Source organism: Balaenoptera acutorostrata, chromosome 3 (assembly GCF_949987535.1).
Source record: "Balaenoptera acutorostrata chromosome 3, mBalAcu1.1, whole genome shotgun sequence".
NCBI lineage: Eukaryota > Metazoa > Chordata > Mammalia > Artiodactyla > Balaenopteridae > Balaenoptera > Balaenoptera acutorostrata.
The window spans coordinates 134,843,046-134,861,450 of NC_080066.1; the positions used below are offsets into that span (position 1 = coordinate 134,843,046).

The 18,405-nt window shown below is 43.6% G+C and overlaps 1 protein-coding gene across 3 annotated transcripts in view; it reads left to right on the plus strand.

Annotated features, from left to right (window-relative positions):
- The window catches only part of SAMD4A (sterile alpha motif domain containing 4A), a 223,709-nt gene that overhangs the window by 155,402 nt on the left and 49,902 nt on the right, over positions 1–18,405 (plus strand). For 2 of the 3 annotated variants that reach the window (XM_007192885.2, XM_057543929.1), the window contains exon 4: positions 15,397–15,660. The exons of the other annotated variant lie outside the window; for it this stretch is intronic. In XM_007192885.2, the coding sequence (XP_007192947.2) occupies positions 15,397–15,660 (264 nt within the window). The remainder of the gene's footprint in view (positions 1–15,396; positions 15,661–18,405) is intronic. 3 annotated transcript variants of the gene reach the window in all.

Below are 18,405 nucleotides of genomic sequence, written 5' to 3' on the forward strand. Positions count from 1 at the left end.
GCTACTCACAGCCATTGATTTTAAATGGGGACAAATCTGTCTCTTAAGTTAAAATCTTTAATGAGAAGCATCTGAAATATCTTACCTCCCCTAGAACTCCTTCTTCAAGCCCAAACTTTTCCTGATAGTGATCTTCCCACCATAACTCTCTTTACTAATAGGATGTCACCTGTTTCTATTAAAGTAAGGTCTGCATTTGAAAGGTAAGAGACTGCCTGAAGATCCCACTGCCAAGTAGAAGCATTCCTGGAACTAGTTCTCCTCATTCATAATGTGACCTTCTGCCTGTCACCTACCTTCCCTCAGTTTCCATTGTCTTATCTGGAAAGTAGTGTGGGGAGAACAGAAAGATTGATTAAATGATCCCTGAAGCTTTTTCAGGCTCTAAAATGACAGATTCTGTGGTTCTGCTAATTACAAAGTGTCAATAAACAATAAATAACCATCTCTAGGGCCCAGGTGTTATGATAGTGACATCCCTGTGAAATTGCCCAATCTTTTCAAATGGCAGATTGGTCAATTCATTAGATAATTAGGTATATAAATGATGGCTTCCAGGTATACATATAGACATCCCAGTTTTAAATATCTGCATAAATATATTGTCACTATAAAAACCACAGAATTAAATAAATACAACCCAAACTGATTAATAGGATTAACTGTAGTAGAGAAACCAGTCTTCCACTGGTGAAGATTCTGGCCGAAGAAGGTGTTGCTTTTTCCAATCTCCAGACAATACCTGACTTCACATCTGTGCTGGCAATCTCTCTGACCACTTTGGCAAAAACAAGAGCGTCCTGTGGCAGGTCTTGAGTGGCGGATGGCTGAACAGTGGTGGGCAGCCAATATGAGAAAAACAGGTGCACAGAGTGCCCAGAACTGGAAATTGCCAACCCACTGTGAAGATGCAACAGCTCTGGTTCTGGAAAAACCCAATAGCATACTGTTGTTTTTGGAGACCCTAGACCCTGCTGTGTTTGGGTTACATTGTTTATTACATTGTACATAGGCCTCAACATTGGGGTCCTGCAGTGTGTTATTCTGGTGTTAAACGAGAGATTATCTGTTTTAAATCACAGATCTATTAATCTCCCCCTCTCTATCAATGACATTGATATAAAGACTAATGACCATTGATATAATTTGAATGATAAAGACCAAAAACATAGGGGCTCTAGTATTAGCTTCAATATCAACTTTGTTCAGTGACCTTGGCAATTGCTGTATCTCTTTCAGCCTCTGGTTCCTTAAGTGATAAAATGGCAAGGGGGTAGATTGGATGATTGCTAAATCATATTCTTAAAGAAGTCCCTTCCTGTTTTACAGTTCTGGAATTCTGAGATAGTTGGGGAGTAAATAAATGAGGAAAACAAACTGTGGTGCTCCTGACACCTTCCAGTCTTCTGAAAATAATATTCTTGGAGGAAGGGCCTAAGAAATGCAACACCATCTTTAAAACCCCATCAGGACCGACTCCATTGGGTATCTAAACAAAAACAACGTCTTTTCAATAAAACATAGGGGGACTTCCCTGGCGGTCCAGTGGTTAAGACTTCGCCTTCCAATGCAGGGGGTGCAGGTTCCATCCCTGGTCGGGGAGCTAAGATCCCACATGCCTCATAGCCAAAAAAACAAAACATAAAAGAACAGAAGCAATACTGTAACAAATTCAATAAAGACTTTAAAAATGGTACACATCAGAAAAATCTTAAAAAAAAAAAAGTAAAAATAAAAATAAAACATTGGCATTGTTTTATGCCTCTACCAATTCTCTTAAGGACTTGACTCAGGAATGAGGAGCTCTATACCCATCCTATTGGGCACCTGGTGAGTCAGTGTTCATTTTACGGGGATGCTTCTTGAAGCACAGCTTTCTGTTTAGGGAAACTTCATGGTTATCTTACATCTTTGAAGGGAGAAAAAAAACTAGGTTGTTCCTCTTAAGTCTGCTCCTCCTCTAGCATTTAATTTTTTTGTTGTTTGTTTGTTTTTGGCCATGCTGTGCAGCATGCAGGGTCTTAGTTCCCAGACAGGGGTCGAACATGCCCCCTGCAGTGGAAGCATGGAGTCCTAACCACTGGACTGCCAGGGAATTCCCTCTAGCGTTTAATTTAAAATGAAAAGATCTTGATTTGGCTTTTTTATGCAAATGCTCATCTGACTCTGCCCTCAGAACACCCACACAAGACCAAAACCATAAGCTCTGTGAGCCAGTCAGGGAAAGCCCAAGTGGAAGAAGAGACGCTTCCCAGGCAGCTGAGCAGGTGATTTCTGATTCAGTTATAGGGAATCTTCATGCTACTCAGAGCCACGGATTTTAACTGACTGCATGGAATAGCCAAAGAAACAACATGCACATTTACCATAGAAGCAAGAGAGACGAGAAGAGCTTTTCTGACTTTTATGCATTTCTCCTGACGCTGTCATTCTAAAATGGAGAGCCGGGATTCAGAGAAGCATCTTGGTCCTGGTGCATTACCACCTCCTCAAAAACTCTGATTAGTCCTTGAGATACTGTAGCAAATTAATTGAAATTGAAATCACCTAACATTTTTACTTCCTTCAGCAATTCTTCACCTTCGTGCAAAGTGTTACTTAAAATATTAACACTGCCTTACAGCTGCTAGCAGCTGTGTGCTTCTGAATGATAGAAGGTGATGGCTTAATAAGTGATAGAAGATACTGTTTGCATCTGTGCTGCCCTGTCTTTTAGTATTCTCTTTTTTTGGCACCTGTAGCCCTAGTCACTAGCATAGTGCCCTGTGCATAGAAATGTTAGCTAAGTGTTTGTTGGATGAGTGAGTGAATAAGGCAGTTAGCTTAAACTCTTTTTGCAGGAAGGTAAAAAATTTATTTCAAAAGGATCTTGCATACATCATCTTAGTGGGCCTTTGTCATCCTTCCTAATACCCAGCATATGCCCAACACAGAGCAGATGCTCAGCGAGTATTGGATGGATGGATGGATGGATGGATGGATGGATGGATGGATAATATGGGCAGCGTGTGATCCCACAGCAACCCTGGGAGGTAGGTAGGAGAGGTATTATCATTGTTATAACTATTTTCCAGATGAGTACTATGAGACCCTGAATGCGGAGCCAGTGGACCTGCTCGGGGTTTTGGATATTGAGTGTTCAGTGTCAAGGCCCAGTGTCAGGGCTGGAGTTCTTTCTTCCATGAGAAACAGTGTGGAGTTGGGCTGAAGAACACAAGCCAAGCTTGCAAGTCAGAGAACCTTGGGTTTTGAAACCTGGCCCTCGCCCCTTCCTAGCTGTGTGATCTTTGCCAAGCCCCTTACCCTCTGCACCTCAGCTTCCTCTCTGTGAAACGTGTGTTTGTGTGTTTGTACGTGGGGGAGGAGTAATGATAGAACCCACCGCATAAGGCATTAAGTAAGGAGTGACCGGAACAATGTGAGGGCGCGTTTGGCAGTGCTCGACGCTCGGCCAGCCTTAGTGACGGTAGCTGGTGCTGCGGTTGTGCTCGCCCTCGTGTGGCCTCCTCTTCAGGGAGAAGGTTCAGGAAAGGCGGTCCTAAGGATGTGCTTTTGGGTTGTGTTTGGGGAAAGGACAGTACAGTATCCCCAGCCTAGGGCCGGGAAGAAAGAAAGAGACTAAAGAGACAGAGCATTCATTCGTTCAGTCACCCTTCCATGAAAGCCTAAAATGTGCAGGAGAAAGGAGAGCATTGGGATGAGCCAAGAAGGGGAGGGATGAGATCGGTTAGTGCCTTCCCTGTTGCAGAATGTAGTCTGCGGTGAGCGGCTGGCAGCTCCTTTACCCTGACACCCTCACTGGCTGTTCTATCAGTATTAGAAGGCAGACTTTTTTAAAAATATGGGGAAATAAACAATGCGAGGAGAATATCTTGTCCAAATGAGAATGGCACTGAATAAATATGCTAATAGCATCGTAGCAGATTGGCTTAGGGAGGGGCTGAGAGATCATCCTCTGGGCTGTAATGGCTTTTTCAATGTTGTGCCCTCAGCTTTTTAGAGCTTGACACACGGGCACCCAACAAATGTCTGATGAATGAATGAAGGAAGGAGTTCACCTAGTCCAACCTCCTTGTTTTGCATATGAGGAACCCAGTGTCACCTAGCTGTGTTATACGTTCTTAGCTTGAATTTCTAAATATAATGGAAGAACTTAGAATCTTCAATAAGGACTTCTGGCAATCGGTGTTGCTTACCACTGTCAGGACAAAGAGAAGGTCTCATGAGGGGTTCTTTTCTTTAATGGAAAAGAAGGTGATTCACGTGCCCTGACCCTCCAAAATGGAAATGAAATGTGAACACTTAAAATGAGTGGGAGGAAAGGAAAGACCAAGTTGAGTCTAAATCAAAGGAACGTTACTCTGATTGGGGCAGAGAAAAGTTTGTCTGTAGATAAGGATTCTGAAAGAACAAGGAAGACACTTCTTTTGGTATGACAGGCCATGGTAGAAAATTCATCTCTTGTAAATCTGTGAAACACTATCAAACAATCAGAGATATTTTTCATACTGCACATAATACACTGAAAATGCTCTATGAATATCATTAGACTGGCTAGTACTTTGAGTTGATTTTTCAGTTAGCAGTGTTGGTTTATATTGGGTTATTCTTACTCTGACAACTAATAACAAATATTTCTGTAGGACTTTACAGTTTAAAAAACACTTTCATGTACAGTAAATGATTTAATTTTTCAGCAATCTTATGATGGAGCCTTTGATAGCTACTGCTGGAGAAAACTGAGGCACAGAATGGCCATATGTCTTCCAACCCAAATCCCAAATTCTTACTTCATCAGGCTGCATTTGCTGCAGATGATGCCTCCCCCAGTATCAACAGAACAGGTGTCAAGCCAGTAAGTCAGAGCTGGGTGTGTAGCCAGTACATCTTAACCTTGAATGTGCACACAAATCTCCCGGGATCTTAAAGTGCAGGTCCTAATTCTGGGTCTGGGGTGAGGCCTGAGAGTCCAGCCTTTCTAACAAGTTCCCGGATGTTGCTGACGCTCCTGGTCCGTGGATCTAGAACACATTTTTTGCTGTTTGTGAATCAGTTATGCTCTCACCTACCGCATTTCCAGACCAAGAGAAAATGTACTCAGAGCTTTCTGCAGCTGATTCATGTCCAGAGAGAGCCTGAGGCTGACCCCTGACCCTCTCTTCCTGCCTAGCAAGGATGAAATGGCCACAGCAAGAGGCACTATTGCCCAGGAGTCAAAACATTGTATAGGGAGTCTTTTAGAAATTTCTGCCCAGATATCATTCACATTGGAATTCTGGTTCCAAAATATCTATTTTACCTGGAGGGCAGGACAAGAGTGATAAAATCCTGCGCTGAAGAGCCTGAGCAGAATTCTGCATGTGAAGCCAAAACGATGATGTGTATATTTTCTTTTAAAGTGACTTAAAGAGTAAAAAAATGCCCATTCTTTGGGGGCATTTTATTAAGACCAGGCGGCCAACCTGGGGAGGTGTGCAATGTCCAGCATGTGGGCAGAGTTTGAGGGGAACACTGAGGTAAGAAGACAGCCCAGGACGGTGGTTCTCAGCCTGGCTAGCCATTAAAACCACTCACGTGCATCAGAAAGTATGAATGCTCTGACTCCACTACAGGGATTTTTAGTTACTTGGTCTGGGCTGGGATCTGGGCATTGGGATTTTTTTTAAGGCTCCAGAGGGGTTGAATGTGCAGCCAAGGTTGAGAACTGCTAGCCTAAGACAAAAATGCTCCAGGATGGAAGACAGAATGAAGAATTTTATCCATATCTATATTAGTCAGTTCTCATTATTTGCAGTGCTGATGGTCTATGAAGTCCCTGTGAACACTGAATTAGCAAACATTGAACCCCCCTGCTGCTAGGCGAAATACTAGGCTAGGTTCCTGCAAACCTCATGACATTTTCATTAACCTATCAATACATAACATTATTTTATATGTGTTTAAAGACATCTTATTTAATACATATTGTTGATTCATTAATATCTGCATTCAAGGCCAACAGCACTCTTACTCATGCTGAACAAAACTTGTCCAATACATGTGTTTTCTCCCTAAAGCACATCACAGCCCCTTGCACTGAACAACACTAGCCAGCACACCAGCCCTACACTTGGGGGCAATTTTAAACAGTAAATCACCAACGAAAAACACCGAAGTTAGAAAAACATGGCACCGAACAACCTTGTAAAGGACACTGGTTTACAGTATGAGAACTGACATGGGAAGGCTGAGCAACAAGGCCTGTTCGACTCCAGCCAGGAACACGTGCTCCAAGGACTCATTTTTTGCCAGTCTGCACAGGTCCATGAATGACGATGAGAATGCTGCGAGTGTTGATTTTTGGTTACAAGAAATTTTTAGCAAATAGGTGAATTTGCAAATACAGAATCTGTGAATACGGAGGATCAGTGATATATAAGACATAATAGAGGAACACACACACACTGTATAGTTTGTATGCAGGTCAAGGTGGGCATAGATGTAGATAAGCAAAGAGACCTATGGATATGAGCTGGCTGTCTGGGGTCAGCCCAGCCCCCCTGATCACCCTACAGCCTGTTCTCTTTGCTGCCTGGATCTTAAGGCTTCAGACAGCCCTCCCCATCTCATATCCAATAAGAAATGAATGCTGTTCAATTCCTGTCCTTAAACTAGAACAGTCCTGGGGCCTGAATTATGCCAGGAACCTCATGCTTGCAGTGTCTCTGGAAGTCTTTTATTGCAGGACTGATTTATAATACCCAAGTCGATGAGTTGAGAGCAATTACGTAAACGCTGTTTCTCTGGGGTAGAGAAGAACGATCCGGTTTAAATGAAAAATGCAGTGCCAAGTCAAAAATTCAAATCATTATGTGTAATTACAGACCACAGTAAATCAATTTTACAAACACAGTACCAATCTCACTGTGTCCCAACACCCACAGGGTCAGGTTGTGACAGTTTAGAATTTGAGAAGAGGCTGAAGGTGAAGAGAAGGTGGGAATTGGGATGCGTGAAGCCTCAATAGCTTGTCTTGAATCACATGGTGATTCAATCAAATATAATTAAGAAACTAGGAGAACCCAAACCATCCAATTTCTCTTAATTAACATCCCCCCCAAATAATCTAATTAGCAGTGTAAGCTCAAATTGTGGGTTTTTTTTTTGAATGGTCATTTATGTGTATTGTTACACTTGACATTTAGATTGAATGCTTTAACGAAAACAAGAACCAATTCCCTCATCAGTAAATTGCCAGCCGAAATGCTGAGAATCTCCAGTTCTCATTCTTCTATCAAGGAACTAAGTTAAGAATTAGTCAGGACTGCATAATACATTTCTAATTATTTATAACCCGTCTCCTAACACTAGAAAGAAAAGAAAAAAGATTGCTGCTTAATCAAGGCCAAGTTCAGAGTTTCACACTCTGAAATCCTGGCACCGGTCCTGCGTTTGGCTGGTGCTGAGTTGAGACCCTGATGGCAGTAGGATTTCGGCATCTTCTAATGATGCCAGTCCTTGCCTAATCAGTGCTGTTGCATTTAAGAGCCACCTTGCCCTCTTATCTGGGAGCCTTTTAAGTTCCAGCGGCAGTGAAGACTTTGCCAGTAGTTCAGCTCAAGACAGGAGTTAGTAGACAAGACTCCAAAATATCCTTTGTAAGCCCCTTTTAAGCGTGACCCCCTTCTCCTCTGGACAAGGGCTGCTGGTGGTGTCAAGATGCAAAAGGATACCCTGATGATTTGTGCAGTGACTCTGGTAGTGGCCTTGGGATTGATGCTCTGACGGGGGGCTTGGTTGCTTAATCATGAAACCCTGGCTATTGCACTTCCAAACTTGGATTGCTTTGCTGGTACCCACGTTCAGTCAGCAGCCGGGGAGTGTTAAACACAGGATGGACAGCGCATTTTGTAAACCTAAGAAGCACTTCCTGGATAGACATGTGAGCTGAGGTAACAGTGATTACAATTTGAGAGTTATCTTTTAAGAAAGGGGTAGGAGGGTAGTTTTGTCATCAAACATCTAACTTTCTGAGTTTCTCCACTCTCTTCCTTAAACACAGTGACTGGAGCATTTTTATGGACACACTGGTAAACAAAAAAGGAAATAACTGCTTCAGTCCACTCCTGGCCACTTGCTTGACTCAAATATTTTCTTTACTTGGTGTCATAATCGAAATGATTCAAATTCTGCAACTCTGTCTAAACTCTTCACTCACCACGTGGGTAGAAATTCCACGGACAAACCTAAGGTCTAAGAAGCCTAAGGGTTAAGCACATATAGATATAACTATAGATATGAAAAGGAACATAATTCAGGAAAGTAGAAGTGAACCCAATATACGGGAACCTTAGAAATGGCTGGGTTGATTCCACAGTCCCTCGAATTGGCTGAAACATCTGCTTCAGTGGTGTCAAGTTACTTCCATAGTTGGTGTCATTGGTTTTGATAGAATGGAATGAGAGGATTTGGGCAGTTCCCTTTTAGGACTGCTTGATTTGAAGTCCAACTTGTAAGATTCTACTGATTTCTATAAGATGTGTATATTGGCTTCTTGTCTAACATAAATAATGACAATGTAAAGTCAAACAGCAGTTTTCTAAAATAGATTTTCTAGGATGACACCCAGTTTTGCCATTATAGAAACTGACAAAAGAGGACAAATGAAATGTACAAAAGATTAATGCAGCAATAAAAGTCTGCCAGAAACATTCTAATTTACTTCTTAAAAGCCTAAATGTTTAAGTGATAATGTGAAGGCAGAAACATACGTCTTTGCTCTGCCCAAAGGCCGAGCCTTCTGTGGAGTAATAAGGGCTGACACCAGTGACAAGGACTCGCATCATGGAAAAACCTCTCCAGGTGCTTTTCCCTGCGTCAGAATGTGTTCACTTCAATATGGTATGAAAATGAGACTGAACAGGGAAAAAGAGATTTGGCAGTGTGTATTTGTCAGCCTTGCTGGCATGTTCTTTGCAGCTCTGTCTTCTTCTAGAGTCTCCATTTGTTTTGTTTTGTTGCATAGGCGAGTGTATACTTTCTCTTCAGAGTGCGTGTGGCTTCCTCCCTGGGCTTGTCGGGAACACCCGGTCCACCCCCTACGTCTTTGCTTTGTAGCCTGCTCGCTCTTCTTCCCCCAGGATGAGGTGGAGTCTAAAGCTCTTTGGGGGAATCATCTTCTGGTGTCCAGATGTTGTGAGCACTGGTTTTCCAAACTTTTGGACAAGAAGCAGAGCACAAGCATGCAGAGTTGAGGCATATAACCTTTCAGATTTGCTTTTAATCTATTCCCTGAAGCAATGAGACAGAGCATGTTAATTTTAACCGTAATAATTAATACTCCCTTCCCCCTCCAGCCCCCGACACAAATCTGTTCTTGGCCATGAATGTGACTGGTGTTGTCTTTTTTTTTGCATGATGTCACTGATTAAATACCCAAGTTTTTTGTTTTTTTTTTTAATGTATTCTTGCAGTACTATTAATCTTTTCTTCCCCAAAGATTCCCACCACAGGGCCTCAGATTACTGGTTGTGACACCACAAAACCAACTAAAGAAGAGGAATCCAGGGTCTAATGTCGTTTCGCCACTGAGCCTTACTCAAAGATGTTGGCTTTTTTAAAAAGCAAATGTCTAGAATTATGCATACAAGTGGTGTTAGCAGAACTCTACTCTTTGAAAATGGAAAGCCTTCAGTAACAGTTCCTTAGATGCTCTGAAATCAGTGTTCTCAGAAGAAACTCTTGGGATGGCACCTGAAAGATGCCTGTTAAGCAGGCCTAAACTAAGGGAATGAACAGACACACTCTCCCCAGTAACTTTGAAACAATAGCCATAGCTATTTTATAGCTGGCAATGGCTTGAGCTTTTTCTCCTTTAAACTTGACAAGTATCAAACCACCTCCTGCAGCAAAACTCTCAAATTGGTGTATTCAGCAAAGGTTCTACTGATACTCCTGAATTTTGGGGAGTAGGTCTAGAAAATATTGTTAAAGTACACCATTAGCAACACGTAAGTCGAATATTCCCCGTGCTTTTTCATAGCCTGTTGACACACGTAACGTGTATCACCCGAGTAGGGAATTGACCTGGACCTTTTCATTCGGGAAAGAAAGTCTAAGTTAATATTTAAAAATAATATGCAAATGTTTGATTTCCTCATTCTACTTTTTTAAATCCCTAAATTAGAATGAGTTGTTTTTGTAAAGTTTAGTCATACTAGCAATTAGATTGAGTTCTGTCACATGAGCGTCTAGAATTTGAAAAATTAACAAAGCGTTAAGTTTTTCTGTGAAGGCCAACTTCTTGAATTAGAAATGGAGAGACTGGCTTAGGAAGAAAGAAGAGTGAAATTCCAAATCATGTCTATATGGCTGAACTCATGAGGGCCTGATGAGGCTGCAGAGCCCAACCTTGGGTTGAGAAGACAGGTTATTGGGTTTGATGAAAGAGAATGACATTAGGAGTATGGGTGTACTTGATGCCCTTATTCAAAAGGAAATCAGCTTCAGCAGTCTAGATTCTAGACTCCAGGGCAAAATGCTGAGCCTGGAGATAGGTGGAAACTCACAGTGGTAGCAATGAGACCTGGTGGTGGAGTGAACTTGAGGAGGTAGTGTAACTGTGAAAGGCACCAGAGGACTTTAAGCATACGAGTTCCCGAGGCCACTAGGTGCCCGTGGAACTCAGCAAACACAGCAGAGAATAGCAGTCATCTCTATCATTTATTGAGTTTGGGCCTCAGTTTTTAACAAAAAACTGGGATCCCCGTAAAATAATAATTGTACTTCAAATCTGATGATGAAAAAAATGACAAAAAGAGGTATGAATTCAGCAAATATAAATGAATTTATATTTTATTAATTTTAATACTCTCTACATACGTATAAAAACCACGTATAGCACAGCGTCTCATCTACTAACCGGTGCACGTAGGGATTCCCAGGTCCTTCCACTACCCAGGGGCCCCCAGCTCACAACATAGGGATTATTGGATTACATTGCCTTTCAGGGCCTTGCAGCTCTGAAATGTTATTAATCTATGCTCATAATACTAATTTTAAAGCATTACTTGTATTCACTGTATAAATTTAAGGAGAACAGAGAAGTATGCAATGTATCTTTGAAAGATCTCCATTACCGTTTGTTAGGATAAAGTTGCAGTGTAAGAGTTGAGATTCAGTCGTCCGAACTGTTTGTGTATGAGGATCACTTCACTCCTTGACAGTGGGGTACAATTCTTAACCTAACAGTGGACCAAGGAAATAGCTGGGCCCGTATCCCAAACCTTCCTCTTTCCACAAACCCCATTATTTGTCATATTAGAAGGCAGGAGAAGTAGTTATACCTAATTTTCTTAAAAGAGTCTATCTTGAAAAGTCTTTTCCTGAACCTTATTTCAATAGCTAAAAATCAAGGCAAAGTCAAGTTTGGTCACAGGAAAGGGGAAAGAAATCTGATTTCCAGGCTTTCAAGAAAATACTTAAAAGAACAGAACCCAGTGCCAGGTATCGTATTTTCCCCTAAAAATGTGTTGAAAGTAGCCTCATGAAAGATGCTTGGAGATGAAAAAGAAATCATAAGGTTAAAGGAGGTCAGAGACGGCGGCTGGCCCCGAATGGTATGACAGAGTTTTTGGCCAGATTATAAGACCCTCTGTCCTCACATCATACTGCTCCACTGCTGAAGCAAGATTATTTTTAGCTGCTTTTCCCATATTTCAACTAGACTTGCTCAATATTTATTATTTATTTTTAGTTTACTTGACGTTATAAATGTTCCAACTATTATAGTACTCTACTGTCATATGTACACATACATACATACATATATATGTGTACATACCTGAGATTTCCTATTCCTAAAAATATAAGTGATACGGGCTCTATACTCTACACAGTATTAAGTTTTAGCTTCAGTTTTTTCAAGAGCAAGAGTCACAATTTTGCCCCCCTGGGCAATTGTTAGAATGAATCCCCCCTGAAATATGCTGTCCCTCCAACGCTCATTATTATAAAGTCGCAAAATTCAGGACCTCGGTTCAGCTGGAAATTGCTAACTTCTAATCAATAGTGAGTTTTTTTTCAAGTTGTGCTTAACTCTGCATCATTTGAATATTACTCTGGGGCAGCTTAAGTCTCAGTGGAGCGCTGCTGTTGTCTGGCGTGCAGCAGTCAGCAAGCGAGAACATTCAAAAGGTCTGCCTCTAGCTAGAGTTATTCTGGGGCAGCTAACACGGTGTGAAGAGCTTCTCAGAAGCCTGACTTCACTGCTCTCCCCTCCCTACTCATAGGGAAAGGAATGTTATTTATTTATTTTTGCCTGAATATCCATTCTTCCTCTATTTACCACCACTTCAGATGAGTTCTTTTGGTTGAAAAGAAAAAGGAGTCATGGGACAGCCATCCACCCTTTGCCCCGGGCCACCTCATTCCTTCCACTGCTGTGTGGCCTGTTTTCTCACACTCTTTCTGTCCATGGCGTTTATTCTTTCCTCTGCTATTTTATGCCAAACAAAGTACTCCAGCACCTGAAGTAATACCAAATTCGGCTCCGCGGTCACCATTACCTCTACCTGAAGATTTGTCTTCACCCCAAAGTGGCCTTGTCGGCAGGTGACCTGTCACCTGCTCCAGTCTCCTTCCCACAGGAAGGTGAGCCTGTATTGCCTCCAGGCCTCAGTTCCCTTTGGAGAAATGAGGTGTTTGCCCCGCACAACTTGGCTTTCATGTAGGTGTGGGCCCCCGCTGGCTCTCAATCCACGGCCCTCTCTGCAAACCAAACCAGAAGCTTAACGAGAGGCAGTGTGCTTGGTTGCTATGGCAGGTTCGCTCCTAAGGGGACATTTCTGAGTTTGGGAATCTTTATGATACAGACAGGGTGGGGTCTTAGGTAGAAAGTCCCTGGGAAAAGGTCCTTGTACCTCAGGTATAATCGATTTTTATTGGAGACAGAGACCAACCAAGCTCGTGCCGTAATCCCTGTAGCTTCAGTCAAGCTCAGGGATATATGAAGAAATGGGTGTAGGTTTCTATGAAAAAATCCCTGTAAGTCCTGGGAAATTAGGTAAACATTTAGTAGATTCCTTGGACACTGACAGCCTCCCCAAGGACACCCATCAGTGGGGAGGTAGCATGGATTTTAAGAAAACTTTCAGTGGAAAGAAGCAAATTGGCTTCATCTAATAACGGAATGCAACTGCTACCTGTGTGTGGTATTGTTCTCCACATCCAAAAACGGGGACTCTCTTAGCAGTGTCACCACTCATGGTTATGGATTCAGTTATAGCCTCTAACCAGGTGGAATGCTAAGGGTTCCAGCAGCTCTGAGCTGTGTGTCTCTCTTTGGCAAGGCCTGTTTTTATGGTTTCGGGCTCACTCTAATCCTGGCTGTGAAGAGGAGCCCCGTTTCCACTCTGGGCACACCTGGCTGGCACCATTCAGAGCATCCACCAGATATTCTGAAATGGTTGCAGAGGTACCAGGAAGCAAAGACATCTCAGCTGGAAAGTCCCAGCACTTGGGGCAGCCCTGAACAAGTCTGCCCAATTTTGTATAAATACTTAGACAGGCATGAAATGAATTTTCTGGATGTCTGGCTTTTCTTCCTATTGGCTTCTCTCTTCATTTTTGCTGCTGCTTCCTTTTTCTTTTTTTCTTTTTCTGCTTTTTCTTTTTTCTTTTTCTTTTTCTCTTGCTAATTCGGATCCAACCAGGTAGCAATGCATTTTCCAGGGAGCCTTTTAAAATAGTTTCTTCCATAGTCTATTTAGTGGAAATGCAAGCTGTTTCAGCCTGTTAGGATCCAAAAAAAATTTTTAACGGTGTTCCCTTTGCCTATTTTGAAGTTAGATGATAATTCTTTGCCTTTGATAGAATCGACCCAAATTAGAAATTTCTCGGGTTACAGATACTAAACTCGGCAGCTCCCTTTTTCCCTCCCTTTTTTGTTAATAAGGAAGTTTCTACCCCTTCTGATTGTCCCTCTTTCACACACAAGACTGCCCTTCTGGCCACATGAAGCCAAACGGAAACACTGACAGCAGAGGTGTGAGCCCCATGGCTCTCGGGGCCTGGTTAATGCCAGCTGACCATGAGCAGCTTGCGCTCACCTCTACTGCCCCAAACACACTTTTTGCAAACACTCAGACTTTTGGCTCTGGTCTTTATCTTTTTAAGTGGGGGGCAAGGGAGCCTGCTGTTCAGGTCTCTATGTGGGTGCTGCCCCAGCAGAATGCGGTTTAACAGAAAGCGGAACTTCTTACATGGGGATGTCAGGTCTGCTGACTAAAAAACACACAAAGATGAACACCAGCAAAGCATTGCTAGTCCGGACTTGGGAGAGTACATACCTCACTGGAGGGGATAGAGCCTGAGATGGAACTTAATGGCTTCCCTGAAAAATGTTTAAAAATGCATGTGGCTCAATTCCATGTTAACACTGCAGCAGTCAAAATAAACTGGACCTGTCAGTAGCCAGCGCAGAGAGAAAGTTATGAATAGACTTATTTTGTAAGGTTGTCACTTTACACGCCCAGAAAAACCAACCAAGGGTAACGTCGGCTCCCTCGGCGTTGATTTTGGTTAAATCCCTGCCTTGAATGACCTCAATTTAATTTGGCTAGTTATATGTGAGTTGTTGCTTTTTCCTGGTTTTCTGGAAAAGAAATTAAAAATGGGGGCTACACAGATGTTGCCCACTGCACGGAAGGGCTGAACACGCACCCCACTGGCTTCTGAATGAACGCCTTGTTACCTCGAAGTGTTTTCAATATAAAGTTTGGCATTAACCTGCGAAGCCAAGAGAAAGAATCGGCCCTTTCACGCACAGCTGCTGTGTCCCGTACCCCTGGTAGTGTTGGGCCCCTCGCTGAGCCTGCACCCCCTTCAGAGGTGATGGTTCCCCCGATTCCTGGTTGGAAGGACTAGTCCACTTCGTCTAGCTCAGCCCAGCAAAGATCCCCAACGATGATGACCGGCCTGCCTGCCCTTCCAGAAGTCCACCCTTAATGACATGGGTAATGTCGGGTTTTGTGTGTTTCCTCCCCTGCAAAAAAATTATCCAGGACATGTTCTTTTCAGTCTTGGCAGATGGCCACTTAGCCAGGCTGTCAAGCCTCACCTGATTTATGGGGCTACTACTCCAAATCCTGATTTCTAGAGTTGGAACTAAACCCAGATCCCAACCCACAAAAGCACAGGTCTGGGCACTATAGATGTAGCCTCCCTGGAGAAGCCCAACCCACCCAGAGGTACAGACAGCATCCTTTTTAATCACCCCAAAGGGAAGGGCCACCCCATGCCCACTGATGCAGTAATAAGACAGCGCCATCTCTCAGGGTGAAGAGGTACTGTGGGTTCTTCTGCGGCCCAGGCTAAAGGGGGGGGAATAACCTATTTCATTTTATTTTTTTTTTCCAGTTCTCTCAGGCCAGGCACACCACAGCCCTTTGAAACGATCTGTGTCCCTTACCCCACCCATGAATGTGCCAAACCAGCCTCTAGGACATGGATGGATGTCTCATGAGGACTTACGAGCTAGAGGACCCCAGTGCCTCCCATCCGATCATGCCCCCCTGTCACCACAAAGCAGTGTAGCCTCTTCAGGAAGTGGTGGGAGTGAACACTTAGAAGATCAGACCACTGCTCGTAACACATTCCAAGAAGAAGGTAGTGGTATGAAAGGTGAGTGACTACCACTGGCAACAGAGTCCATCCCTTTATTTGGAATCAGGAGGGTGAGAAGAGAGGTAGGCAGCAAGGAGGAAGGAGCCCGCCCCTCCCCAGGCTGATGGAGTTGACCGTGGAGGAAAGGGCTCGGATTCCCCTTCCAGGGCTTCTTGCCAAAACCTGGGAAGAGCAAGAGAGGTCAACACCCTCTTTTTTTTGAATGCAGTGACTTGCAGACAATTAAATGTGTCACAGCTGGCGGTGACAGCATCTACTGTTTGCACGTACGTTCCTCGGTCTGCCCTGTTTGTAAAGACGCTGAGCTGCTCCAGCCTTCTACCTCACTGCTCTGGCCAGGGAACCGTCAATAATTTAGCAAAACAAACCACAGGATCTTTTTTTCAAATCTCTCTTAGTGTGCAATCGTAGTGTTGCTTTCTTTCCTCTCTCCCTTTTCCTTTGATATCCAAAGAAGCTTGCAAACCCTTTTTCTCTGCATCTGTTTAAGGGACATGAAAAAAATACCACTGAGACTCTCTGACAGTGTTTTAAGCCTGATAACAGATTTGCATACAGGTGATAAAGGCCTTTTTGTGCAGCATAAATAAATGTTCCTACATTGCCCTGTAAATCTCTCCTCTTCTAAAGATACTCATCGGGAGATAGAGATTTCCAAATCACCCATGGTAGGTTCAGAGAGGATAGGCACATTCTGTATTTTTTAGATGCAAGTTGTTCAAGGGCTGGGAAGCCCTTAGGGAAAGATGGTCATCAGAGACACACTAATAACAATTTTAGATGGAGAAACAAGAGCTAGTCGTGCTCCTGGGACCACGATGCTGAGGGGAGGCTCTGAGGGTGCCCTTGTTGCTGGCATGCATAGTCCTGAGGTTGTGCTGTTTCTGATCGTACCCTTGAGAAGAACTAGTGTTGACATAGGAGGCTGTGTACTGAGTTTCCTCCCCACCACAGAAGCGTGGCACAGGGAGATGCCCGCCATTGCCCAGGTGCTGGTTGTAAGTGAGCGCCAGGCTGAAAAATGGAGCTTGTCCACCAGGGGACATGAATCTGACACAAAGACACTTCCCTGGAGCATTCCTTCCTCCCAGCTGCTCAGGCCAGCATCCTCCCATCCCACCGCAATCTGTGGTGGGTACTGTGCTGAGTGCCCAGAGCAGGTGGGACACATCTTGGTGTTTTCCTCTCTCTGGTGATACAAATGAGTCATTAAAGGTGTTTAACAGGCAGCAAAAGCAATGGCTCCTTTTGGCACGGTGGGGATGTGTGTCCTCTTTTCTTTCTCTTTCACAGTTCTCGGGGAAATGTGTCGTAATTTTGGAGACCTACCCAAACCCATTTTTGAGTTCATGCTACATGGTTCTGTGTTCAAGCAGCTGAGCCCCGGGGCGGGGGATGGGTAGCAGGGGAGGCTCAGCCATGCTTGGCCCAAGAGGGGTAGAAGTCGTGGTTACTCAGGACTAGCTTCTTGCCGAGTGAAGTGGAGCATCTGGGCAAGTGTCTGGACAGATGGTTTCCAAGAAAGCTACGTGTGGTTCTAATTGGTAACCTTGGGAAGGAGGCCTGGCCTTTACGTTGAAGGGCTTGGAGGGTCTTGCAGGAAGCCTGTTGTTCTCCAGGACACAGGCCTCGCCCAGAGGAATGCTGGGTCTGCTGTCTGCTCATAGGAGCTTCGTTATCTTTTCTTCCTTTTTTCCTTTTGCTTTCTTTTCTTGGTTTTCTTTCTTTGTTTTTGGTTGTGAAGCCCTCTGTATACCTTAGATATTCTCCCAAAGCAGGTAAATGTGTGCTCATTGCATGCTGGCCTTTCGAGGTGAGAAATGAGTAATGAGAGCAGGCTTTTAAAGAGAAATGAATGAGAGAAAAATGGAATAAATGTCCTGTCCCTGTTTTAGAATAAAAGACAAAATATTCCAAAGTTCAAGGAACATCCCGTATATCAGCTTCTTTGATTCCTTCTTTTAGAACTGGTGAGAATTGTCCCCTCAGAGCTTCTTCGATCTGAAAATGATGCAGATAAGATCTGATAGCCAAGATTTTCTTTATAGGCCCAAGGCATGTGATCAGAAAACAGGCTCTTTCATGACAGGACTAAACAGAGGACCCTCTTCTGTGTATATCCACCTTCTGCTGACCTACTGAATGGTCCTTCTCCCAACGTATACAGTCCTTAGTGAATTAAATGGCAAAGCCTATTTGAAGGAAGGAACATGATAGACGATGAGGGTTCTATGTGTGGGAAAAGTATATTTGCAGTTCAGCTGGTAGGTCAAGCCGTAGAAACATCCACACCTGAAAACAGCATCATTCCAGAGTGTCGGGGCCAGTGTTTACGCCACACGAATGCCCCTCCCCCGCTGCACCTGGCAACAGCTTCCCTCAAAGGCCACCCCTGAGGGCTCCCACCATCTAGCGCTGCTCAGGACGGCCTCCCAGGAGAGCGCAGAAGCAACCCTTAATGAGCCTGTCCTAAGAGTGTGTCATCCAATTCCCCTGTCCAAGAGCAGACACCAGTTTAAATTTCCAAATTAATTTGTATTTTTCTGAGAAATGGAATCTGAAATCAAATGAAGTGCTTTTAAAGAGAGCTAGCTCTTCCTCTTGGATCCACGTCTCTTCCTTTCTGTGACCTGGCCCTTTGGCAGGAGTGTCAGCCTTTTAAAGCTACTTTCTGGTCCACCTCAGGATGCCATCATCTAATTGCTATTTTCCTACTTTTTAGACACCCAGTTTACGAGAACA